The sequence below is a fragment of the Salmo salar genome, chromosome ssa06 (genome assembly GCF_905237065.1).
Source record: "Salmo salar chromosome ssa06, Ssal_v3.1, whole genome shotgun sequence".
Lineage (NCBI taxonomy): Eukaryota > Metazoa > Chordata > Actinopteri > Salmoniformes > Salmonidae > Salmo > Salmo salar.
The window spans coordinates 75,671,063-75,699,009 of NC_059447.1; the positions used below are offsets into that span (position 1 = coordinate 75,671,063).

At 43.8% G+C, this 27,947-nt stretch overlaps 1 protein-coding gene across 3 annotated transcripts in view; it reads left to right on the forward strand.

Annotated features, from left to right (window-relative positions):
• LOC106608075 (bromo adjacent homology domain-containing 1 protein) overlaps positions 1 to 27,821 on the forward strand; it is a 41,798-nt gene extending 13,977 nt beyond the window's left edge. For 2 of the 3 annotated variants that reach the window (XM_014205756.2, XM_014205757.2), the window contains exons 2-7: positions 14,569 to 16,353; positions 16,810 to 17,168; positions 17,379 to 17,538; positions 19,028 to 19,107; positions 19,594 to 19,685; positions 23,214 to 27,821. In XM_014205756.2, the coding sequence (XP_014061231.1) occupies positions 14,589 to 16,353; positions 16,810 to 17,168; positions 17,379 to 17,538; positions 19,028 to 19,107; positions 19,594 to 19,685; positions 23,214 to 23,403 (2,646 nt within the window). In that variant the 5' untranslated portion in view covers positions 14,569 to 14,588 and the 3' untranslated portion in view covers positions 23,404 to 27,821. The remainder of the gene's footprint in view (positions 1 to 14,568; positions 16,354 to 16,809; positions 17,169 to 17,378; positions 17,539 to 19,027; positions 19,108 to 19,593; positions 19,686 to 23,213) is intronic. The other variant, XM_045720999.1, reaches the window with a different exon arrangement.
• The last annotated feature ends 126 nt before the right edge of the window (positions 27,822 to 27,947 follow it).

Genomic DNA, 27,947 nt, shown 5'->3' on the forward strand with positions numbered 1-27,947 from the left:
CTAATTATTAGTGATGCACCGATATGACATTTATGGCCGATACCGATATCCAATATTTTCCTTACAGTTAAATAGTTAACACACACACGGATGCAGCGGTCTGAGGCACTGCATCTCAGTTCAGGAGGCGTCACTACAGTCCCTGGTTTGAATCCAGGCTGTATCACATCCAGCCGTGATTGGGAGTCCCATAGGGCGGCGCACAATTGGGTGGCGCACAATTGGCCCAGCGTCATCTGGGTTTGGCCGGGGTAGGCTGTCATTGTAAATAAGAATTTGTTCTTAACTGACTTGCCTAGTTAAATAAAGGTTACACACACACTGACCAAAAAGTTATTTTGTTGGCATTTATGCATGTCCCCATTACCAGTAAAATATAATCAGAACCTATTTTTCATTTACTTTCTGTGCTGTTTCATTGTTCATTTGTTCAGTCGTTTCATTCTCAACCAGGATTTCATCATACATGTCAAGCAGTGAAGTTTCAGCTCTGTTTGTCCGTGGCCTCTCTTCCTCGGAGCGCATTGTCACTGTGTCCATTTTCATCTTGTCCAGCTGTGTATGTAACATTTCACGCAAACCCTGTTTCTTGTCTGCATCGAAGTAGCGGTCCTTGTACCTAGCATCGAGCATGGTGTCGACACAGTATAGAGGCTCAGAGAGAATGGCCCTAGGAGTGTGTTCATGTTTCCAAGTTTCAAGCATGTTCTCAAGTGCCATTGAAATGGAAGCAGTGGTATGAGAACCGGCCCCTTCTTGAGCATGCAACACGGCTTTCCTCAGTACGAAATCCTTGTTGACCCACTGTGCTGTCAGACAGCATGCTCATGGGGCTGACATCGTTGGTCCAAATGTCAGTCGTGAGCTAATAGCAGGGACCCCTATAGCAAGTAGCTCATGGATGTGTTTCAACAATACTGTGGAACTCCGGTAGGGCAACATCCGAAAAATAGCGCCTACTTGGTCGACGAAAGCCAACATCATCCATGACAGAGAACGGTTGACTGTCAAGGGCAATGAATTTCATTATCTTGGTGTCAATGGATTTCACCTTTTGAGTTGTCTTGCTGAAATGTTCTTACTCTTTCAAATGACTGCTCGACTTGAACTTGTTTAGTTGTTGGAAGTGTGCACTTAGTATTTTCTGCTTTTGTTCTGTGTAACGCTGTATTTTTTGTGGCGTCATTACGTCATCTGCCTACGTTATATAGGTATGCACGTCAGCTTTGATATCGGTTTTGGACATCAGCGTTAAACTAGACATCATGCTGATGTTGGCATTTTTAGCTAATATCGTCCGATTCCGATATGCTCACCGATATATATTGTGCATCCCTACAAATTATAGGGTATTTAATTGTGTTGTTCATAATGACTACTTATTTCAGCTTCAGTATAAAATTCCAAACACTTAAGACAGTGTCAATAACCATCAATAGCCTTAATGTTGGATGTTAAGAATAAAATGTCTCTTGTAATGGCTGTTTGGATTCTTCGTAAAGCACATTGCATTTTATTCATCCCTTTTAGTGAGTTTGCTTAAAAAAAATACTCCTGATTCTACCAGACTATTGATTGATACATATGATCATGTTTGACTTTAAGTGAAGGTAATGGATAAGATGGTAGAATTCATTTTTGGCAACTTTTGAATACACAGTTATTTCTGTGAGAAATGTCTTGTTGTGGATATAGATACCCACCTTCTTTGTGGTATGTGGCTCCTGTTGGCATGGTTTCATTTCGGCCCCTAAGCCCTTCCCCTAGGGGCCCTACCACTTCACTGTAAGAAATGGATAGCAGAGAATGAGTAATCAGTATACAGTACATTCGGAAAGTATCCAGACCACTTCACTTTTTATACATTTTGTTACGTTACAGCCTCATTCTAAAATGGATTAAATCGTTTTTCCCCAACATCAATCTACACACAATACCCAATAATGACAAAGCAAAAACAGGTTTTTAGGAATTTTTGCATATTCATAATAACTTAAACTGAAATATCACATTTACATAAGTTTTCAGACCCTTTGTTGAAGCACCCTTTGGCAGCGATTACAGCCTTGAGTCTTGGGTATGCCGCTACAAGCTTTGCACACCCGTATTTGGGGAGTTTCTCACATTCTCCTCTGCAGATCCTCTCAAGCTCTGTCAGGTTGGATGGGGGCGTCGCTGCACAGCTATTTTCAGGTCTCAAGTCCGGGCTCTGGCTTGGCCACTCAAGGACATTGAGACTTGTACCGAAGCCACTCCTGCGTTGTCTTGGCTGTGTGCTTAGGGTCGGTGTGCGGTTGGAAGGTGAACCTTCGCCCCATTCTTGAGCGCTCTGGAGCAGGTTTTCATCAAGGATCTCTCTGTACTTTGCACTGTTTTTCTTTCCCTCGATTCTGACTAGAGGTCGAACGACTATGATTTTTCAACGCCGTACTGATTATTGGAGGACCAAAAAAACCCGATACCGATTAATCGGCCGAATGTAAAAAATAAAATAAAATAAAAAAAAAAATATGTTATTTTTAAAAAATGTTTTGTAAATGTATTTGTAATAATGACAATTACAACAATACTGAATGAACACTTATTTTTACTTAATATAATACATCAATAAAATCAAAGCCTCAAATAAATAATGAAACATGTTCAATTTGGTTTAAATAATGCAAAAACAAAGTGTTGGAGAAGAAAGTAAAAGTGACGTCACCAATTGAAACATAATTAGCGCGCACCCTGTAACTAGCTAGCCATTTCACATGGGTTACACCAGCCTAATCTCGGGAGTTGATAGGCTTGAAGTCATAAACAGCTCAATGCTTGAAGCACAGCGAAGAGCTGCTGGCAAACGCACGAAAGTGCTGTTTGAATGAATGCTTACAAGCCTGCTGCTGCCTACCATTGCTCAGTCAGACTGCTCTATCAAATATCAAATCAAAGACTTAATTATAACATAATAACACATAGAAAGACGAGCCTTAGGTCATTAATATGGTAAAATCCGGAAACTATCATTTAGAAAACAAAACGTTTATTCTTTCAGTGAAATACGGAACCGTTCCATATTTTATCTAACGGGTGGCATCCCTAAGTCTAAATATTGCTGTTACATTGTACAACCTTCAATATTATGTCATAATTATGTACAATTCTGGCAAATTAATTACGGTGTTTGTTAGGAATAAATGGACTTCACACAGTTCGCAACGAGCCAGGCGGCCCAAACTGCTGCATATTTCCTGACTCTGCTTGCACAGAACGCAAGAGAAGTGACACAATTTCCCTAATTATAAAAAATTTGTTAGCAGGCAATATTAACTAAATATGCAGGTTTAAAAATATATACTTGTGTATTGATTATAAAGAAAGGCATTGATGTTTATGGTTAGGTACATTGGTGCAACGACAGTGCTAAATCATCACCGGTTTGGCGAAGTAGGTATTTAAGTATTTCGATGAGAAATTAACAGGCACCGCATCGATTATATGCAACGCAGGACACGTTAGATAAACTAGTAATATCATCAACCATGTGTAGTTAACTAGTGATTATGTGAAGATTGATTGTTTTTTATAAGTTTAATGCTAGCTAGCAACTTACCATGGCTTCTTGCTGCCCTCGCGTGACAGGTAGTCAGCCTGCCACGCAGGCTCCTTGTGGAGTGCAATGTAAGGCAGGTTGTCAGAGCGTTGGACTAGTAACCAGAAGGTTGCAAAAATGAATCCCCGAGCTGACAAGGTAAAAATCTGTCGTTCTGCCACTGAACAAGGCACCGTTCCTAGGCCGTCATTGAAAATAAGAATGTGTTCTTAACTGACTTGCCTAGTTAAATAAAAAATAATTAAAAAATATAATAATAAAAAAATTAGCGGCCACAATCAGTGTCCAAAAATACCGATTTCCGATTGTTATGAAAACTTGAAATCGGCCCTAATTAATCGGCCATTCCGATTAATCGGTCGACCTCTAATCCTGACTAGTCTCCCTGTTCCTGCCCCTGAAAAACATCCCCACCGCTTGATGCAGCCACCACCATGCTTAACCGTTGGGATGATGCCAGGTTTCCTCCAGACGTGACGCTTGGCATTCAGGCCAAAGTGTTCAATCTTGGTTTCATCAGACTAGAGAATCTTGATTCTCATGGTCTGAGTCCTTTAGGTGCCTTTTGGCAAACTCCAAGTGGGCTGTCATGTGCCTTTTACTGAGGAGTGGCTTCTGTCTAGCCACTCTACCATAAAGTCCTTATTGGTGGAGTGCTGCAGAGATGGTTGTCCTTCTGGAAGGTTCTCCCATCTCCACAGAGGAACTCTAGAGCTCTGTCAGAGTGACCATTGGGTTCTTGGTCACCTCCCTGACCAATGCCCTTCTAACAGATTGCTCAGTTTGGCCGGGCGGCCAGCTCTAAGAAGAGTCTTGGTGGTTCCAAACTTCTTCCCTTTAAGAATGATGGAGGCCACTGTGTTCTTGGGGACCTTCAATGTGGCAGACATGTTTTGGTACACTTCCCCAGATCTGTGCCTCGACACAATCCTGTCCCGGAGCTCTACGGACAGTTCCTTCAACCTCATGGCTTGGTTTTTGATCTGACATGCACTGTCAACTGTGAGACCTTATATAGACAGATGTGTGTGTGCCTTTCCAAATCATGTCCAATCAACTGAATTTACCACAGGTGGACTCCAATCAAGTTGTTGAAATATCTCAAGGATTATCAATGGAAACAGGATGCACCTGAGCTCAATTTCGAGTCTCATAGCAAAGGGTCTGAATAATTATGTAAATAAGGTATTTTCTAAAAACCTGTTTTCACTTTGTCATTATGGGGTATTGTGTTTTAGATTGATGAGCAAAACAATTAATTGAATCCATTTTAGAACAAGAATGTAATGTAACAAAATGTGGAAAAAGTGAAGGGGTCTGAATACTCTTTCCGAATACACTGTAATGATGTTCCATCTAGCTCTTCAAGACCCTTAGCTCCATAAGTGGAGCTTCTATAGGGCTTTCATCTGTCCAGTCTTTTCAAATGGGTAGGAGGAGGGCTAGGAAAAGGGACTAGAGAGCAAAATGGAACTGGGCAGTACTTTTTATATCAGTGAAAACTGAAAGTATATGTGTATACAGAATATATGTGGAAGGGTTTATGCCAGTGGTCACCAACCGGTCAATCAACTAGGAATGCCTTGAAAATGTTGTTGACGTTAGGTGCATTTGATTCAGAAGCCTTGTGCACCAGGTAAGCAAAGTTTTCCCATTTTGAACCATTTCATTTGTCTGATTTCCCAACCTGGCGGACCGGGAAATCTGTGGCTAAATCGAGGCTTACTGCACTGGCCAATCAGATGGCTCAAAACCCGCTCCTACAGCGCTTCCTTGAACCCCGCCACAGCAAAGTTTGATTCTGTCCTACGTGAGATCGAATAACTTTTAAAACCAGGACCAGAGAGAGACTGTCAAAGAATACAGCAAAGAGCTGCTGTTCTTATGAGTGAGTTAATGTAACAACAAAAAAATATTCAGCAATGAGAGGCATACCCTCTGCTGCTCTCTCCCTCCCTCCACTGAGACTAATGCCACGTTCAAGACAACTGGGAACTCTGAGGGGGGCGCGAGATCCGACTGGGGAAAAATAGTTTTGAATGGTCATCCAACTCAGAATTCTATCTTTCTAGAGCTCCGACTTTCCGACCTGAAGATCACTGACGACATGATTTGATCTTGTTTTTTTCAGAGTTCCCAGTTGTCTTGAAAGCACCATGACCATCAGGTATCATCAGTCCAGTAAAAATAATAAAAAAGCAAATTATTTCAGTTTATGCTCAGCTGTGCCTAGGGCTGTGGCGGTCACAAAATGTCTTCTGCCAGTGATTGTTAAGCAAATAACTGTCGGTCTCACGGTAATTGACCGTTAACTAACACAAACATATTTAGCATCTCCTGGCTTCCACACAGCCTACAAGCCATTTTAAAAAGTCTAGTAAATGCATGTAATATAGCCTACACCTTCACAATAAATCCATGTAATATAGCCTACACCTTCACAATAAATCCATGTAATATAGCCTACACCTTCACAATAAGTACCGTAATTTCCGGACTATAAGCCGCAACTTTTTTCCCAGGCTTTGAACGTCGCGGCTTAAACAATGACGCGGCTAATATATGGATTTTTCCCGCTTTCAATTTTTTTTCCCCAAAAAAACACATTCTGTGACGTGCTCAGTTTTTTGGCGGCATGAAGCTTTCATTAGACCAATGAAATTTCCGAACGGGTTAAGGTCAAACAACCTATTTTTGTTTACTGTTTAGATTAAATCGAGCGCTCTCAAACTTCCCATCATTCTGATTACAGTAGTCATTTTGTCACCCTGATTCCTGAGGGCACAAGAAAGTATTTGCAGCCACTCGACATCAGTGTAAATCGTGCATTTAAGGTGGCGCTCCGTGTTCAGTGGAAGGCTTGGATGACAAGTGAGGAGAAATCCTTCACTAAAACGGGCCGCATGCGAATAGCAACTTATGGTCAAGTCTGCCAGTGGGTCCTGACAGCGTGGAGCATTGTCAAAAAATCCACTATCATCAACGGGTTTCGAAAGGCTGGACTGCTGCGTGTTGAAGAGGGCTCAGCGGGGGATTCGCCTCCGGATGAAAGTGACGAGAGCGACAATGAAAACGATCCAATATTGGATGAAGCGATTCTGAGGCTATTCAACTCCGACACCGAAGGAGATGGTTTCAGTGGTTTCAGTGCACAGGAGGAGGAAGATGGTGACCAATGACTTTCTTGGTAGGCTACTGTTTACTGCTAATTTTTTATTTTTGTTACAAGCCGAGCTTAAGCCTAGTTATTAAAGCCGTGTTTCGTTAAAGCCTATTTATTTTTGTTACAAGCCGTGTTTCGTTAAAGCCTGTGTAAAGTTCATTTGTTTCAATGTACCGGTAGGCACCTGCGGCTTATAGACATGTGCAGCTTATTTATGTTCATAATAATAATTTTGTTTAAATTCAGTGGGTGCGCCTTATATTCAGGTGCGCTTAATAGTCCGGAAATTACGGTACATTATTTATTTTAGACAGGTCTAAAGAAGCATGATATGAAGAAAATGTAGTCTATTTCAGAAGAAAATAATAGCGTACTCTGAGTTGTCCTGATGTGGCTATGCCAAATGGCTGTGGGCTACACTTGTTCATTTAGCAGACAAGATGTGCTTATAATTTGGTGGTATTATTGTCACAACCGTCGTTGGGAAAGGAGGACCAAGGCGCAGCGGGAATGTGGATACTCATGTTTATTGATAAAAAAAGAAGTAAAGTATCCACTGGAAAACCAAAAAACAATAACAACGGCAACAGTGCGGCAGGCTAAAACAAACGCAGTGCTCACAAACAATTACCCACAAACACACAGACAAACACACCCTACTAATATAGGACTCCCAATCAAAGGCAACTCAACACACCTGCCTTCAATTGGGAGTCCAATCCCAATTAACTCTAGATAGAAAACAAACCTAGAACCTATACCCCAACTAACTAACTAAACCTAGAAATACAAACACAGCAGTGCCCAAAACCCCCGGAAATACATAAATAAAACAACCTACTACCTACACCACCACCCCAAACCATATAAAACAAATACCCTCTGTCACATCCTGACCAAACTCCAACAACAAATAACCCTTAACTGGTCAGGACGTGACAGTACCCCCCCCTAAAGGTGCAGACCCCGGAATGCACCTAAAAGAAAAAACAAACCCCCAAACAAAAATATCCCCCTAAACAATAAGGGAGGGAAGGTGGCTGCCGTCAACGACGGCACTGTGCTACACCCTCCCTCCCCAACCCACCTATCCTGGAGGTGGCTCAGGTGCAGGACGTGGACCTCGCTCCACCTTCGGCGTCGCCCACTTCGGTGGCGCCGATAGCTGCGCCGGGCAGACGGGTCACTCGGGCTGACCCTGGCAGACGGACCACTCGGGCTGGGCCGGAGGACAGGCGGGCCACTCGGGCTGGGCCGGAGGGCAGGCGGGCCACTCGGGCTGGGCCGGAGGGCAGGCGGGCCACTCGGGCTGGGCCGGAGGGCAGTCGGGCCACTCGGGCTGGGCCGGAGGGCAGTCGGGCCACTCTGGCAGACCCGGGCAGTCGGGCCACTCTGGCAGACCCTGACTGGCGAGGCTGGGCTGACGCACTAGACGTCTGATGCGTGGGGCTGGTACTGGACGTGCCAGCCTGGAGACACACACCTCCACGCTAGTGTGCACAGCGGGAAACACCGGACCGTAGAGGCGCACCGGCGGTCTTGAGCACAGGGTTGGCATCACCCCTTCAGGCTCGATGCCTACTTCGCCCTGGCACACCGGCCTGAAAATCCCAGGCCTCACCACAGCCCCAACCCCAAAGCACGGGACCTGTCCAGTCTGCCCTACAAGGGTACGGGGAGCTGGCCTGGGGCTCCAATCTCGCCCCGCCAAATAGCCCTTGTGCCCCCCCCTGAAAAATTATTGGGGCTGCCTCTCTGGTTCTACCTGCCTCCCAGGCAGGTTGTCACAGTGGACCCGCAACTGCTCCCATGTCCAGTCAATCCTTTCCTCCAATACTTCCAGTGACCAGGAATCCATCTCCTCCCGAGCGCGCTGCTTCCAATAGTCCTCCTTGACTTCCCTCTGTCCTCTTCTCCGCTGCTTGGTCTTTTTGTGGTGGGTAATTCTGTCACAACCGTCGTTGGGAAAGGAGGACCAAGTCGCAGCGGGAATGTGGATACTCATGTTTATTGATAAAAAAACAAGTAAAGTATCCACTGGAAAACCAAAAAACAATACTCACAACGGCAACAGTGTGGCAGGCTAAAACAAACGCAGTGCTCACAAACAATTACCGACAAACACACCCTACTAATATAGGACTCCCCATCAAAGGCAACTCAACACACCTGCCTTCAATTGGGAGTCCAATCCCAATTAACTCTACATAGAAAACAAACCTAGAACCTATACCCACAACTAACTAACTAAACCTAGAAATACATAAACACAGCAGTGCCCAAAACCCCGGAATACACAAATAAAACAACCTACTACCTACACCACCACCCCAAACCATATAAAACAAATACCCTCTGCCACATCCTGACCAAACTCCAACAACAAATAACCCTTAACTGGTCAGGACGTGACAATTATTTTATAGTATGAAGAATACAATTGAACAAAGCTGAATAAAATATATTTTCTCCAAACGATTTGAGGGATTGCGCACATGCGGCTATTCTGCGTTGCACGAGTAACAAAAAAATAGGTACTCCTATATGCTTAATTTAGAGTAATTAATGTAACTTTAGTTGTTCTACAAACATTGGCCTATATGTTTAGATTTTTAATAGATTGTAAGGCTCAGGCTTGGGTAGGTTACTTTGTAAATGTAATCCATTACAGTTACTATTTACCTATCCAAAATTATAATCAGTAACGTAACTTTTGGATTACACAAACTCAGTAACGTAAACTAATTACATTCAGTTACTTTCCCCTTAAGAGGCATTAGATGAAGACAAAAATGTATGTTACCAATTGAACGACATCTATTGCAGGATAAATCAATGTTAAAGTTTACATAGCTGGCCATATGGATGTTACATTTTACTTTATGGGTTGGTTATGTATGCTTCTTCTAACCCATCACTTTCTACTACATATAATAATACAATGAAATTATATCTTTATATTAAAACCCAAAGTATCAGAATTCCAGTTATTCCAATAAATGTTATACTCCCTGATCTTCAAGAATAGGACTTGAAAATATGGAAGTATAGACTAGCCAAATGGTTTTACCTCAGCATAACCCCAAAACTAAAGACTTATTAGCCAGCCCTACTCTGTTGTTTATGATTTTGTTGTCATGGAGGACTGATTGGGTTCATTGATTCCAATTGAAATGAAAAATTAAATGCTGCGCTCATTGAATGGCATGCTTTGAGCACTACTGAAAGTGCTATTTACATGTGAAAAATGAATGCCATATGCTGCCTTTGCTGTAGGCCTATTGTTTACCTTTTTGTTGGTGACACTTTGATATCTTGATAATATACAGATATTTAAAGGGCAAATCTACGTATGAAATAATAACAAAAGGGCCGCCCTGCCTCTGTTTTGGTAAAAAGCTGAGGGATGGGCCTGGAGAAATGTAACCACTCTCAGATTAACAGACAGCTATGGATGCAAGGATTGACCATCAGTGATATCAAAATGATAGTTTTAACCATGTTATAAGGTTACACAGTGTTTGTTTACATTTACAACGTTTACAAACATTGGAGATAAACAAGGTTATATTTTGGGTTGTCATGGAGTGTAACAGTTGAACTAAGCTCATGAGGCATTTATACAGTTGAAGTCGGAAGTTTACAAACACTTAGGTTGGAGTCATTAAAAGTTGTTTTTCAACCACTCCACAAATTTGTTGTTAACAAACTATAGTTTTGGCAAGTCGTTTAGGATATCTACTTTGTGCATGACGCAAGTAATGTTTCCAACAATTGTTTACAGACAGATTATTTCACTTATAATTCACTGTATGACAATTCCAGTGGGTCAGAAGTTTACATACACTAAGTTGACTGTGCCTTTAAACAGCTTGGAAAATTCCAGAAAATGATGCAATGGCTTTAGAAGCTTCTGATAGGCTAATTGACATCATTTGAGTCAATTGTAGATGTACCTGTGGATGTATTTCAAGGCCTATCTTCAAACTCAGTGCCTCTTTGCTTGACATTATGGGAAAATCAAAAGAAATCAGTCAAGACCTCAGAAAAAAATTGTAGACCTCCACAAGTCTGGTTCATCCTTGGGAGCAATTTCCAAATGCCTGAAGGTACCACGTTCATCTGTACAAACAATAGTACGCAAGTATAAACACCATGGGACCACACAGCCGTCATACCGCTCAGGAAGGAGACACGTTCTGTCTCCTAGAGATGAATGTACTTTGGTGCGAATAGTGCAATTCAATCCCAGAACAACAGCAAAGGACCTTGTGAAGATGCTGGAGGAAACAGGTACAAAAGTATCTATATCCACAGTAAAACGAGTCCTATAGCGACATAACCTGAAAGGCCGCTCAGCAAGGAAGAAGCCACTGCTCCAAAACCGTCATAAAAAAGCCAGACTACGGTTTGCAACTGCACATAGGTACAAAGATTGTACTTTTTGGAGAAATGTCCTCTGGTCTGATGAAACAAAAATAGAACTGTTTGGCCATAATGTTTGGAGGAAAAAGGGGGATGCTTGCAAGCCGAAGAACACCATCCCAACCGTGAAGCACTGGGGTGGCAGCATCATGTTGTGGGGGTGCTTTGCTGCAGGAGGGACTGGTGCACTTCACAAAATAGATGGCGGAAAAAGGAGGGGAAAAAATTACGTGGATATACTGAAGCAACATCTCAAGACATCAGTCAGGAAGTTAAAGCTTGGTTGCAAATGGGTCTTCCAAATGGACAATGACCCCAAGCATACTTCCAAAGTTGTGGAAAAATGTATTGGAGTGGCCATCACAAAGCCCTGACCTCAATTCTATAGAAGATTTGTGGGCAGAACTGAAAAAGCGTGTGCGAGCAAGGAGGCCTACAAACCTGACTCAGTTACACCAGCTCTGTCAGGAGGAATGGGCCAAAATTCACCCAACTTATTGTGGGGAGCTTGTGGAAGGCTACCTGAAACGTTTGACCCAAGTTAAAGAATTTAAAGGCAATGCTACCAAATACTCATTGAGTGTAGGTAAACTTCTGACCCACTGGGAATGTGATGAAAGAAATAAAAGCTGAAATAAATTATTCTCTCTACTATTATTCTGACATTTCACATTCTTAAAATAAAGTGGAGATCCTAAAACAGGGAATTTTTACGAGGATTAAATGTCAGGAATTTAGAAAAACTGAGTTTAAATGTATTTGATTAAGGTGTATGTAAACTTCTGACTTCGACTGTATGTATGTACATTACATTAATGTTATATTATGTTACATCACATTAATGTTATGTTATGTATGTGGCAACTACAGATTTCCCCTTTAAGTCTATCAAATGTGTGCGAGTTTGAGCATGTGTCCATTAGTCCTATCGATATATATATATTTTATCAGCAGGAATTAGATTGAGCAATATAAGCCCCGCTTTTATTCCATAGGCTGGGATCCGCACTATGCAGCTGTTGCAAGAGCGCATTTTTCACTGGCTGTCCACTGGTTTCAAAAACAATGATTGCTAGGCAGCTTAAACTTCTCAAATTCAACCATTATTGGGTTCAAATACACATTTATATTTCTGAACAGCCATCCACAACAACCACAATCTGTATGGCGCAAATAGATAAATGGGAGAGCAGCAGTGTGATTCACATCAATGCGCTATGTAGATATCAATAATAAGTCATGTCCGTATCGCCGTAGACTACACCACTGCTCTCGTCTTTACCTCCTAGCGTTTATTCTAGTTGGATAATCTTTAGATGCCGACAGCAGTCGCACCATTTGATGACATAGCGTGGACTGTAGCCTACAAAAGTCTATTCCTGCCCTTTTCCCGCGCTCCATCAAACACATTTGGTGTGTCATCATAGTGGTCTCTGACTTGTGGTCAGACTCGCTCAGGTGGAACAAACTTAAACTTGCGCCTTTTTTCAATGCTGATTTTGAATGTCATTGAGAAAACAGAAGTGTCAAAGATCCCTGAGTGTGCTGCGCAATCCAAAGCGCCTCTCACTCACAGGCTACAAGTGAAGACCGACACATCGGGGACGCAACTGCGTGCGTCCTTATCCAATTCCGAGGTGCATATTGAAGATATTGGAAGAAATGTCCACATTTACTTTCCGCCAGCTAACAAAATCAGTAGGCCTAACGAACAGCAAAAGCACTAGACTATGTCAATTTACTATCCCCCATAGTACAAAAGTCGACCTATTCTGTACAATAAATAAATATTCCAAACATGTTGTGGGATGCGTTAGATCCCAAATTAATAAAACCACTAGCATCAAAAAACCTTTTTATGCAATGTGGCTGACGCAACAGATCAGAATGTTTAGCTTAAAATGTTTATAAACTATAGGCTATTTCTTCACATTATAGGCGCAGCAATGCGCACATGGTAGTAGGCTATAAGCGCAAATGTCCCATTAGAGGAAAACACCATTATCAACAGTGACCGCAAATGCAATTATGCATTTTATTATAAAGGTGCATTTTTATGGTGAAAATGAAAGTCACGCGCTGCTTATATATGCCAGTTAGAGGGTTTGGCCGGCAGGGATGTTCTTGACCCATCTCGCTCTAGCGACTCCTGTGGCGGGCCGGGCACAATGCACGCTGACACGGTTGCCAGGTGTTTCCTCCGACACATTGATGCGGCTGGCTTCAGGGTTAAGCGAAGCAGTGCGGCTTGGCTGGGTTGTATTTCGGAGTTGCAGCGATTGGACAAGACTGTAACCACCAAGTGAAGATATATAATTCACAAGTGATAATATTGTCACCCATCAGACTGTTCTTCATTTAATCTTGTCTTTACATATACTAAATAATATATGTGTGACATTTGTTTTGATTTAGAATGGACCATTATGCACCTGTCTCGGGGCAGGGGGAAAAATACATGTCATCTATGCACTTAAATAGCGAATGGAGGATGCTTTTCCCTGTGGTTTATTTTCATGCCAGCCAGGTAGGATATACTCCCGTTGTAAATATAAGCAATGTGCTTAGTATTAGGAGAGTTGAGAAATAAATACAGTAGGTCTAGCCTATAGAAAGCTGATGGGATCCTCGTCTTTTTATTAGCAGCCATCACTCTGTTTTCTCCCACAATTGCATAGCCTATAGAAATGTTGCGCAACATGAGCTCATGGGCTCTCATGAAGTGTTTGATTAGATTATTCAATATGTTTGCATTGATGTCAGTGATTAGAGGGAAAATAGAATGCTGAGTACCAGGCCGTTAGCATGTTTGGTAGGTTACTAATGACCAGCAGCAGCATCAGAGCTTGGAGAAGCCTAATTATCGTCACCAAACGGTCACGTGGAATTTCACTGCCTTCATGACTCGTGACCGCTGGTGTGGCGGTAATACGGTCACCGCAACAGTTGGTGTAGCACTTCCTAGCTGTGCCTCGGAAGTGCTACACCAACTGATATATTTTGTAATCAAAGCTCAAGTTTTGAAATATAATATGGTAGAGAAGAACAATATTGGCAGGCCAGTTACAGAACTGTTTTTTTATTAGGTTAATGGTACATTCTTTAAGTCTTGTTTAAAAACAAATTAAGCGGTAGATCTCGGCACTGGTTTAGGTGATAGGCTAGGGATTAAAGAGATACCAGGGTTGTATTCATTAGGACACAGTGTAGCAAAACAGAAACGATAAGAAATATGAAAAGAAACAATCTTTTTTTTTATTGGACAAATTCAGGTAGTCCCTCCCTGCTTGTTCTTTTTTCTTCCGTTTGGTGCCTAATGAATACGACCCGGGCCATATTACCCTGTTTTTAGGAGTGACATTAACAGTGCGTCTCTCCTCCCCAGGCCTAGTGGTGCAGCATGTGATGACCCACGCCCAGAACAAAGGTTCTCTTAGCCAGAGTCGCAGCACAGTGACGCGGGAACACTGCCCCGATAGGCCACATGGTGAGACCATGGGTGGACCCTGGCCTGAGCGCACGCTGCGATTTGGCAGGACCATGAAGAAGGGCGGGACTAAGCGAGGAAGGGGCGGGGTTAAAGAGATGATGGACAGGAGGGAGAAGACTCCGGAGCGGAATAGGAGGCGGAGCAGGAAATCTTATCCCTTACGAGGAAGGGGAGGTGCTCCGGAGGAGGAGGAGGGACTTAGCTGTCACGTTTTGCTCACCCGACTGGAGAAGGACATCCAGGAGCAGGAGGACACCAGTGAGAGGGGGAATGATTCGCCAACTCACCCGCCCGTCAAACCTGAATCCCGGAGCAAGAAACTGGACAAAGGAAAAGGCAAAGCCAAGGGGAAACTCCTGGCAAAGATGATACCAAAAACGAAATCAAAAACCACCAGTGATGAGCAGGGGTCGCCATTTCCAGAGCCGCGTAAGCGACGGCTAGCTTCTCTCAACGCTGAGGCCGTGAACAGTCTGCTGTTGGAGAGACCTAACGAGAACCAGCCGGCTTCTAAACAGGCCAGGAGACAACAGGATGAGCCCACCAACGGTGAGTCGTTCCTGGGGACAGATCCAGCCAGGCGCAGGGTGACCGGAAGTCCTAATGCTCCAAGAGCCAGCAGCAAGGCCTCCACATCGCACAAGCCTGACCCGTGCCAAAGCTCCAGGAAGACTAAGAAGGTCTCCAAGAAACCGGCCAAACCAGACAGAGGACAGAAGAAAGAGATGATGACTTTACAGATGTTACACACCCCTGCTCCCCGACGGCTAGCTGGACTCAACGCTGCCGCGCTGCTAAAGTTAACGAGCACCTCGGCGACTAGCAAACAGCGAGTGAAAACAACATCGACTACGACGATGGACTGCAAGGCTACGAGCACCGCATCAGTTGACGTGAAGCAGAAGCAACCGCGACCAACTCTTAAACCGTGCAGCCGCCAGCCTAAGCAGAAGGGAAGGCAATTGATTCCAGAAGAGGTAGGCTGTTCTGCCTGCAAGAAGTCCAACTTTGAGCCCAAAGTGGAGTGGGAGTCTGGCGGTTGCACCCACCGGCTAACCAAACCAGGCTACCAGTCGCGCAGCATGCTAGCCTACCCGCTGAAGCCCGTCGTCAAAGAGGAGCAGGTGGAGGCAGAGCTGAGCCCATACTACTGCTGCCCCCCAGAGGGCTCTGTGGAGTACTGCCACCGCCTGGCCTTGTTCCTGGGTCAGCAGGCCTACGCCGACTCTGAAGAACGACCTTTAAACTCTGCCCTAACCTCTGTGAAACGGGAGTGCCTAGTGACGTCACCCTCCCATCCCCACTCCCACACAGCCCTGACCCTCAGCCCCCACCCCTGCCTCTGCACCGCCGACCCCGCCTGCTTCTCCAGCTACTACGTCCACATCGCCCATCCTACACACCCTGGAGCTCCGTCAGCCAACCTCAGCTCGCGACCTCTGAACTTTGGCTCCTCGACGCTGTGTCCCGGCAGGGTGTCTGGGTCCAAGCTGCTGGGTCCTCCAGTGTCCCATTCCTCGACGCTGGCCCATCCTGCCTTCTGTGGCTCAGTGGGCACTCCCTGCTACAGCGAGGCCTGCCGGGTCAGCGGCTACACATACAGAGCCATGCAGCCGGTCAACAGCAGGGGGTGCTCTTTCTCCACAGGCTGCTCCGGGTGTACACACAGCATCAAGACAGGTAAGAGGAGGACACGGGGAATGTAGGCCTACTGACTAGGCCCCTATATGCTGATTTAAAAAGTAGTGGTAGTTTGGAATTATGTAGTGCATGTACTGTAAATATATTTTATAAGGGAATTCTAACTCATTGAGCACACACTCAAAGGCACATCCATTGTTTATGCTTCTCAGATTGCAAATGAGAATGTGTTATTATCACCTGTGTGTTCTCGCCATTTGGCGTGATCGTGACTGAATTATGTTTATTATCTTACAAGAGGAAGACATATCTTTGTCTCTCTGTCCCAGACATTGAGTACATTGCAGTAAGCAAACAGTATCTACAGGGAATCAGAGAAAAGCATGACATAGGAATCGAGTTAGGCCTATGTAGCATGACATCTAGTGAGGCCTATGTAGCATTGTTTATGGAGTAAACACTAGTCTATTCTTCCTCCCTTCGCTCTCTCTCCAGAGGGTTACTCCTCCCCCCAGGGTGACCACAACCCCTCCCTCCTGGTTTCTCCCTCTCTCCCCCTCTCAGGCTGTCCCCTCCCTACCACCCCGTCCTCCACCCAGGCCAAGCCCCGTCTCCTCACCCCCCTGTCTGACCGCAGTGTGCCCCAGGCCAGGCTGAAGCTAGCCAGGGAGTGCCCTCAGGGCTCCAAGCCCCCTAACGGCTCTCTGTCCATGGGGAGAACCAGGCTGTCCCAGAAACAGCCAGCTCCGACACCCAGCCTATCCCCCGCCAAGCAGAAGAGGGTCAGCCACCGACGGGCCACCAACGGGTGGCTACCTGTAGGAGTGCCCACAGAAAAAGAAGTGTTCATTGCGGTATGTGGGATCAAGTTTGTGTGTGTTGTGGTACTGAGAGTTTACTTCCCTCATACTACCATGGCAACCTAACCATCCCTAGCTTTCAATTGGCTCATTGTTGTTAATGAGAATGTGTTCCGAGACCTTTCTGATAGAATACTGCTGATATCGCCAGAGACTGGAGAATAAAGATAAGTGTGTTTTGTGTTTTGACTGTGTGTGTATCAGGGGGAGGACGAGACGGCCTTACGGCAGTGTTATGAAGGAGTACAGAGAGACGGCGAAGTGATACGTGTCCGAGACACAGTGCTGCTGCGCGCCGGTCCCCGGAAGAAGTCCCTGCCCTACGTCGCCAAGATATCAGCGCTATGGGAGGACCCCAAATCTGGTGAGAGAGACAGCAGGATGTCTGAACCTGTTGTTGGGGTATAATAATTGTGTGCGTGTCAGGGTTTCCGGCGCCGGACAACGTGGCCGGGAAGATTGAATATTTTCTAAACACCATTCTAAACAGCACACCTGATAGCGGTTCCATATGTGACAGAGATGAACATCTCTGTTAGAAACGAACATCTCTGTTAGAAACTTAGAAAGAGGGGGAATCTAAAGATGCAGCAGGATGGGTTGCTAAGATGACTAGGACTGTGCCTTTGGCTTCTGGGCAACAAAAGAAAGTTGATATGAAAACAAATACAACAAGAGAGAAATGGCATAGTGGTTGGTCCAGTAGGGAAGTAAATGTAAATTGTATAATTACATTTACATTTACGTCATTTAGCAGACGCTCTTATCCAGAGCGACTTACAGTAGTGAATAGATAGATTTCATAGCATTTCATGCATTTTTTTTTTTTTGTACTGACCCCCCGTGGGAATCGAACCCACAACCGTGGCGTTGCCCACACCACGCTGGCGTTGCAAACACCATGCTCTACCAACTGAGCTACAGGGAAGAATTACGCCTGTCTATACAGAATAGTTCTCCAGAAAGCATGACTTAGCCACAGAGGAATTGGGAATCATTAGATTATTTAAATAAATAGCTGTGGATTGTTTCAAATCACAAGCTCATAGGCCTATTTGGGAATGGGAGGCGTGCCTCAATTACCATTTCAGAAATAAAAATAGTAGCTCTTTAATTGTGCACCAAAACTGTTTATAACACGCGATTGCATTTAGAATTGTTGTGCAATGAATGGGCTTGTAAAAGCCTAAGTTTTACTCCAGCAGCACCCAGCTGAGGCTCTGCAGGAGAAATCCTGCTCAGAATATGCTCTGTATGCTGTGCGCGTGTGATGGTTGTGTTGGATGAATAAGATACATGATGACTAACGAAAACACACACAGGCCAATTTAATTCCACTAAATTATGCAAATTAATCTATAGACCGATAAGCATGACGGTCAAATTAATTTACATCGACTGGTATTTCCATAAATTAATAAAAAGCATTCTTTTGCAATGGGATTTTTTCCCTTCTACCAGTCATTTTGGCCTGCAACAGTTTTATTTATCAGCTTTTCATTTTTTTGGTGGGCCAAAAAAAGGACTATTTCCGGCTAATGAAATCCCTGGTGTGTGTGTGTGTGTGTGTGTGTGTGTGTGTGTGTGTGTGTGTGTGTGTGTGTGTGTGTGTGTGTGTGTGTGTGTGTGTGTGTGTGTGTGTGTGTGTGTGTACTGTGAATGGTTGTTTATGTCTGAAATGCTGCTTATGTCTGGCTGGTTAAAGACTGGGCTGGTCCTTTGATCCTCTGTAGTTGTTTCACTGTCTGTTGTGTGTGCACGTGGGTGTGAGTGTTTGTTTGTGTTTGTGCACGTGCTAATGCGTGTCACCCTGTCTGGTGTTTTGACCGTGTGGGTGTGTGTCTCCTCCTCAGGAGAGCTGATGATGAGCCTGTTCTGGTACTATCGACCTGAACACACACAGGGAGTCCGAGACCCCAGCATGCACTGTGAGGTGAGGACAACTCTCTGACTCCACAGAACAACTCAGGAGAACTCTACTCAACTCAACTCAACTCTGGCTGCATCTCAGTAGTCTAAAGAGGCCTCCCCTTGTCTTCTCTCTTCGTCTCCTTTCCTTCCTCTCAATAGTCTAGAGGGCTCTCTTTGTCTCTGTTCTTCGTCTCCTTTCCTTCCTCTCAATAGTCTAGAGGGCTCTCCTTGTCTCCTTTCTTCGTCTCCATTCCTTAATTTCAATAGTCTAGAGCCCTCTCCTTGTCTCCTTTCCTTCATCTGCACTGATGTGTGCTGACATAACTGGTGGAAGCAGGTTTCCAGTAGGCTTCCACAATATTGCTTTCACCTGTCTTCTGTTTCTCCATCAGTACAGATGCAAGACATGAGAAGAATAATGAGATTCCGTGCCTCTCATCCATCTTGTCTCTGTACCTTTTGATTGTGTGGTGATTTGATATTTCTATGTCTGTTTCTCTCTTTTCAGAATGAGATTTTTGCCTCTCGGCATCAAGACGAGAACAGTGTGGCCTGCATCGAAGACCGATGCTATGTTCTCCCACTAGCGCAGTACTGTCGGTAAGAAACCAAAATATATATATATATATATGTATGTATATATATATATATATACTGCTCAAAAAAATAAAGGGAACACTAAATTAACACATCCTAGATCTGAATAAATGAAATAATCTTATTAAATACTTTTATCTTTACATAGTTGAATGTGCTGACAACAAAATCACACAAAAATAATCAATGGAAATCCAATTTATCAACCCATGGAGGTCTGGATTTGGAGTCACACTCAAAATTAAAGTGGAAAACCACACTACAGGCTGATCCAACTTTGATGTAATGTCCATAAAACAAGTCGAAATGAGGCTCAGTAGTGTGTGTGGCCTCCATGTGCCTGAATGACCTCCCTACAATGCCTGGGCATGCTCCTGATGAGGTGGCGGATGGTCTCCTTAGGGATCTCCTCCCAGACCTGGACTAAAGCATCCGCCAACTCCTGGACAGTCTGTGGTGCAACGTGGCGTTGGTGGATGGAGCGAGACATGATGTCCCAGATGTGTTCAATTGGATTCAGGTCTGGGGAACGGGCGGGCCAGTCCATAGCATCAATGCCTTCCTCTTGCAGGAACTGCTGACACACTCCAGCCACATGAGGTCTAGCATTGTCTTGCATTAGGAGGAACCCAGGGCCAACCGCACCAGCATATGGTCTCACAAGGGGTCTGAGGATCTCATCTCGGTACCTAATGGCAGTCAGGCTACCTCTGGCGAGCACATGGAGGGCTGTGCGGCCCCCCAAAGAAATGCCACCCCACACCATGACTGACCCACCGCCAAACCGGTCATGCTGGAGGATGTTGCAGGCAGCAGAACGTTCTCCACGGCGTCTCCAGACTCTTGTCACGTCTGTCACGTGCTCAGTGTGAACCTGCTTTCATCTGTGAAGAGCACAGGGCGCCAGTGGCGAATTTGCCAATCTTGGTGTTCTCTGGCAAATGCCAAACTGTAAGCACAACCCCCACCTGTGGACGTCGGGCCCTCATACCACCCTCATGGAGTCTGTTTCTGACCGTTTGAGCAGACACATGCACATTTGTGGCCTGCTGGAGGTCATTTTGCAGGGCTCTGGCAGTGCTCCTCCTTGCACAAAGGCGGAGGTAGCGGTCCTGCTGCTGGGTTGTTGCCCTCCTACGGCCTCGTCCACGTCTCCTGATGTACTGGCCTGTCTCCTGGTAGCGCCTTCATGCTCTGGACACTACGCTGACAGACACAGCAAACCTTCTTGCCACAGCTCGCATTGATGTGCCATCCTGGATGAGCTGCACTACCTGAGCCACTTGTGTGGGTTGTAGACTCCGTCTCATGCTACCACTAGAGTGAAAGCACCGCCAGCATTCAAAAGTGACCAAAACATCAGCCAGGAAGCATAGGAACTGAGAAGTTGTCTGTGGTCTCCACCTGCAGAACCACTCCTTTATTGGGGGTGTCTTGCTAATTGCCTATAATTTCCACCTGTTGTCTATTCCATTTGCACAACAGCATGTGAAATGTATTGTCAATCAGTGTTGCTTCCTAAGTGGACAGTTTGATTTCACAGAAGTGTGATTGACTTGGAGTTACATTTTGTTGTTTAACTGTTCCCTTGATTTTTTTGAGCAGTATATATACACACACACACACACACACACACACACACACACACACACACACACACACACACACACACTGAGAAAGACCATATATCCATCATTAACACACAACATAGGACAGTTGAAGTCGGAAGTTTCCATGCACTTAGGTTGGAGTCATTTAAAACTTGTTTTTCAACCACTCCACACAATTATTGTTAACAAACTATAGTTTTGGCAAGTCGTTTAGGACATCTACTTTGTGCATGACAAGTATTTTTTCCAACAATTGTTTACAGACAGATTATTTCACTGTATCACAATTCCAGGGGGTCAGAAGTTTACATACACTAAGTTGACTGTGCCTTTAAACAGCTTGGAAAATTCCAGAAAATTATGTCATGGCTTTAGAAGCTTCAGATAGGCTAATTGACATCATTTGATTCAATTGGAGGTGTATCTGTGGATGTATTTCAAGGCCTACCTTCACACTCAGTGCCTCTTTGCTTGACATCATGGGAAAACCAAAAGAAATCAGCCAAGACCTCAGAAAAGAAATTGTAGACCTCCACAAGTCTGGTTCATCCTTGGGAGCAATTTCCAAACGTACCGCGTTCATCTGTACAAACAATAATACACATGTATAAACACCATGGGACCACACAGTTGTCATACCGCTCAGGAAGTAGACGCGTTCCGTCTCCTAGAGATGAACGCACTTTGGTGCGAAAAGTGCAAATCAATCCCAGAGCAACAGCAAAGGACCTTGTGAAGATGCTGGAGGAAACCGGTACAAAAGTATCGATATCTACAGTAAAACGAGTCCTCTATCGACATAACCTGAAAGGCCGCTCAGTAAGGAAGAAGCCACTGCTCCAACACCGCCATAAAAAAGCCAGACTACGGTTTGCAACTGCGCATGGGGACAAAGATCATACTTTTAGGAGAAATGTCCTCTGTTCTGATGAAACAAAAATAGAACTGTTTGGACATAATGACCATCGTTATGTTTGGAGGAGAACAGGGAATGCTTGCAAGCCGAAGAACACCATCCCAACCGTGAAGCACGGGGGTGGCAGCATCATGTGGTGGGGGGTGCTTTGCTGCAGGAGGGACTGGTGCACTTCACAAAATAGATGGCATCAAGAGGAAAGAAAATTATGTGGATATATTGAAGCAACATCTCAAGACATCAGTCAGGAAGTTAAAGCTTGGTCGCAAATTCGTCTACAAATGGACAATGACCCCAAGCATACTTCCAAAGTTGTTGCAAAATGGCTTAAGGACAACAAAATAAATGTATTGGAGTGGCCTTCACAAAGCCCTGACCTCAAACCTGTAGAAGATTTATGGGCAGAACTGAAAAAGCGTGTGCGAGCAAAGAGGCCTACAAACCTGACTCAGTTACACCAGCTCTGTCAGGAGGAATGGGCCAAAATTCACCTAACTTATTGTGGGAAGCTTGTGGAAGGCTACCTGAAACGTTTGACCCAAGTTAAACAATTTAAAGGCAATGCTACCAAATACTAATTGAGTGTATGTAAACTTCTGACCCACTGGGAATGTGATGAAAGAAATAAATGCTGAAATAAATCCTTCTCTTTGCTATTATTCTGACATTTCACATTCTTAAAATAAAGTGGTGATCCTATCTGACCTAAGACAAGGAATTTTTACTCGGATTAAATGTCTGGAATTGTGAGGAACTGAGTTTAAATGTATTTGGCTAAGGTGTATGTAAACTTCCGACTTCAACTGTAGGTGAAAGTCCTTGCTGTTTGCTTTAGCGCAGTGCAGAGGGTAAGATTCCTCTGAATTGACACCTTTTCATCGTCAAGGCATTCTTTAGTGGGTAGTATCACTGACACAAGTTCACTTGACTGGAGGTAGGAAAGTAAAGTAGGGAGAAGAAAAGGCGCGACTGCATTCAAAACTCACTTTGATTTTCCATCTATAGATTTTGTGCCTTGGTGAAGCGGCGTGCAGAGGGCGTGCCCCCTGGTGCTGCCAGAGTGGTCCCCTGCCCCTCAGACTTCGACCCCCCAGACCACCGCCAGGTGCCCGCCGACATAGACCCTGAACTGGTGTACCTCTGCCGCCACGTCTACGACTTCCGCTATGGACGCATCCTGAAGAACCTGCAGTAGGGGACAGCAGAGGACAGGCAGACAGAGCCACCCATAGTGGAGCACACGCACTCCTACACATGGGGCTGAAGGATGAGAGGGGGAACCCCGGAAGGGTTTTGGGGGTCCCCTGAACTGGAGGGAGGGCTGTTGAAGGATCAAGTATTGGAGGGGAACCACTGATATCTGAATCCCCAGAATGGCATTGAAGGAGTGGGTACTGAAGTACCTTACCCCCTTTTACAACTGTTACTAGGGAGGTGATGTTTTGACCCCCTCAACTGGAACTAGAACTGTACCGGCTTGGACAGAAGGGAGAGATCTGCTAGCTGTCCTGGTTAACCATGTCCTGCTATACCAGGGCTCATCACCATGTGCATGGACGGCCATGTTGGTGACCTAACAAGAGGAAGAACTGCTCAACCAGAGCCATACAGGGCTCGTCATGACGTTGATGTTAGAGCCTGATGTGATGACAACGTTCTTCTTCATTTGTGTTCATCTCTGAGGCAGCTGTGATCGAGAGGGCACTTGCAGCTTGAACACACACACAATGAGGTTTTATGTCCCTGGCGTGTGTGTGTGTGTGTGTGTGTGTGTGTGTGTGTGTGTGTGTGTGTGTGTGTGTGTGTGTGTGTGTTCAGACTGACCACGTGTGTGTTCAGTCTGTTGGCTACAGTGAAACCACAGGTGCAGGTTCACAAAGGAAGTGGAAGTCTCACCTTCCCCTCCTGCATTGTCCGAACAGAACACGACACACTATTCTGAAGTACCCTCAGCGCTGGCTGAGTCTCTAATCATACCCTATTCCTCATAAAGTGCATTACTTAGCAGATAAATGTTACTGTATAGCAGGGCTCCCCAATAAGCAGCCCCCCAAGTTTTCTGAACAAAATTATTTATATTTATTTATTTTTAAATAATGGTTGTTGTGGGACATAAAAAACTGAAATCAGCTCAAAGTGATTTTAATTTAGGAAATCTGTCCTCAAGTATTCCCACGCATAAATGGAGATGATCATTTCCCAGTGTAATCAAGGTTTGAAATTATGTTTTTGTGAAATACTATATCTGTTTGGGATTCTTGTGATCAGTTTGCAGGGTCCAAATAATTTGGAACCATCTTCCGGCTCCCCGACCATCCGCTCAAGAACAAATTGTCCTCGGCTGAATGTAACTGAGAACCCCTGCTGTATAGGGCTTTGGTCAAAGACAGGGCACTATATGAAGAATAGGGTCATGTGAGATGGAATCCCCCCCTGACCCCCTTTTTCTGTTCCTAAGAACAGGACTGTTGTCATGCTTTTGTCCAACGGTCCAATGGAGAGCCCCCTTACTGTGGAGGGCTAACCTCTCCCATGCTCTGCGTTGGCCTATCAGAAGGAGGGTTGTTGATGTCAGTGCCCACCTCCTTTGGAGTGTTCAGAAGGCTGAAACATTCCAGAACGTTCAAATGGAAATGTAACGTATTGCAGAGACCATTGCTTACTATACATGTCTATCTTAACTTTCTGTAATGTTGCACTCTCCTGAACGCGACCCTGTTGTTCCCATGACTTGCCTTATGACTTGCAGGTAGAGCTTTAGGCAGCTAATCCCACCCAATTAGAAATTGGATGAGTAGAATGGAAAAAGTACTAAACCACAGACAAAATCCACATAGATTTCACCACGGTCAACACTTTGCCATTTTTGTTGTTTGAGTAGAACACTGAGAAAGGCTTGGTTTCCTCAGAGATTCCGAGTGATAAGCGTTTTATTCGACATCACATCATGGTACATCCAATATGGCTGCTGGTCCACATGTTGTGGATCTTTGTCCATTCTACTCATTCTACTTCTATCCCCCATCCCTTTCCATCCTTCGAAGCTCCGCCCTCTCCAAGATAAACCAAAGGATGTCACGAAGCAGAGCACCCCCACTCCTCTCCTTCTTCTCTTGTCCTCTTCCCTCCTCTCGTCTCCTCCCTCCCTTGTTAGATTGCACTAATCCATTACTTAATTACAACGTCTATGATTGTGTTCTGATTTATGTTAAGCTACTAATATGTTATATTATAACTGGGGACAATACTGTGTATTATCACTGTCTGTGCGCTTAGTAGAGAATGGAAACTAAGGCTGTGTCATGGCAACTTTTATCAATGCATAACTACTTTATGTGTTTTACTATTAGAGAGATCCGCCAGCATACTATCTATGTGTTACTTCAGGGGTGGACGACCTTACTCTTAGCGAGCTACTGTGTATGCAGGCTTTTGCTCCAGCCCTGCCCTAACAGCTGATTAGTAAAATCAGGTGTGTTAGTTGGAGCAGGGCTGGAGCAAAAACCTGCATATTCAGTAGATCTCCAGGAGGAGTGATAGCCACCTCTGGTTTATGTGTTACCTGCTAACCAACCTGTCATATCATATAATGAAATATGTCCAATGAAAAATCATTCCTGTAGATTGTGGATCCACACTGGTATTATTGTTATTCATCCACGCTGTCCAGGGGGGGTTCAGGTGAGTTGGCATCTTGGTGTAACTCGCTGTGCGGAATGACGTAATGTGATGTTCCAGAGGTTTGGCTTGGAATCTCTGAAAAATGTCCTTTTGATATGCGTTATTGAGATGTGTTGGTTTTTAACCACAATCATTCAACATTGCCTTGTAACCTTCTGCAGAAGTGTCTGTCCGTCACGTGTAGTCCTAGACAAGCGGCAGTGTCTGACTGAGTTAGTACTTCTTAAAACACTACCTTGGATTGCTTTCTTACTGTGCAAATGTTCTATTGCTGGACTTTGTGCCTAATCTGCAAAGTTTTGAATAATACCCAATAGCCATCTGAAACATTTTCCATTCTAACAGTTTGAATCATACCCCAAAATAGCGACTAAACAAAGCTTGTATCGGATAAATCATATAAAGGTTTAAATTTAAATATTATCAATAGGTATTTTGTTGCTAGTGGTGCCCAGATTCTTTGAAAAAAATAATATATATTCTCCTACTTTACAATTTTTCCTTATCAAAAATATTTTATTATGTCAATTTCTTAAGATGGCATATGCAATATATTTTTCAGAGGGACTATTTTTGACAAATGTATGTGTAAATCGAGGAAGTAAAACTTTTTCATTTTATTTTAGCTTAGTTTTGAATTTGAATCACAAGTCATAAATTGAGATTTGACCAAAAACCTGGAAGACGAGAAATGGGAAGGGTTAGGTTACGTTTTGGTTAATTTCTGACTATAAGGGTTGGTGCAAGATCTGAGGTCCCTACCTAAAAGATGTTGATTACACTTTATTTTACAGTCCAGTATTCACTTGGGCCCAGATTGACAAAACACTTCATAAGATTGTCATAAGTGCAATTCCTCAACAATATCTTAAGATTTAATGATTTTCTTACAAACTTCTCAAATATCTTCTTACAAATCATCTTAAAATGTTTGTTGAAAGGCAACTGTTTTAACTAGCTATCTAGCTCATATGCCAATCATGTTAGCATATTTATTCCTGAGATTACTGTTCTAAAACATGTTTTTGTGTTTAAAATAATCAATACTGAAACTTTCAGATTAAGTTTGTGAGAGAATTAAACATGTTCAATTGCTTTCATGAGCTTCTTCTCTCACTGCCCTGAGTTTAAGACAACGGTTTAGCTATCTTGGAATTAACATTTCCAATAACTTTATTTAAGAATCTAATTTCTTCTTAACTTTACTTAAGGAGAAAAATTTCCAAGAACCTTTTTGAGGAATAGCAACTTGTCTTAACTTTCTTCTTAAGTCTATAGTTCAGGAAAAAGTGGCAGTTAAGAAGAAATGTCTTCTTTAAAAAGGTTTTGTGAATCTGGGCCCTGGTATTTACTTTGAATTTGCATGGTTAAATGGCAGTTATTTAACTCATATTTACTTAGTAATTACATTTTAGTTTCTTAAGGATTCATTGGAAAAAGTATAACTTGGTACCAAGTAGTTACCAACCTGAGTTGAATTCTTTGAAATAATAAGCAGAAGACAGAAGGTGCCATTTGAGATGTGACCTACTCTGTATTCTGCTGTGGTGTTACCACTTAATATCTTTCTGAATACTATAGAAATACCAGCTAAAAGAGGACTGTAAATAGTTTTCTGAAATGATTAAGTGTACATATTTCAACCCTGACTCGGTGACCCCTGACCCTCTGTAGACAGCAGTTGCACAGTGCAGTAGTAGTATTTTTTGCAAGACCTGTAGCTGATGATTATATTTAAAAATGAATACATAAATATTTAAATGGAGTAAACCAATACAATATATAAAGATTTCAATTTAACTTATTTGGATAATGTGTTTAATTAATTGAAAAAAGTCCTCTTGCTAAGACTTTCGTGGTCAATAATGAAAAACGATTGGTTTCTTGTTATTAGTAATTTATGAGTTTGGAGATTAAATTATTGAATGGAGATTCACAGAGGTTGTAGTAGTTTGTACTTATATAGCTAGCGGTGTAGAAGATTGTTTCTGTAACAATGCTATATTACTGCCCAGCCAGACAATGGCAAGGCCAGGTTGGCTGCAGCAGAAACAGACT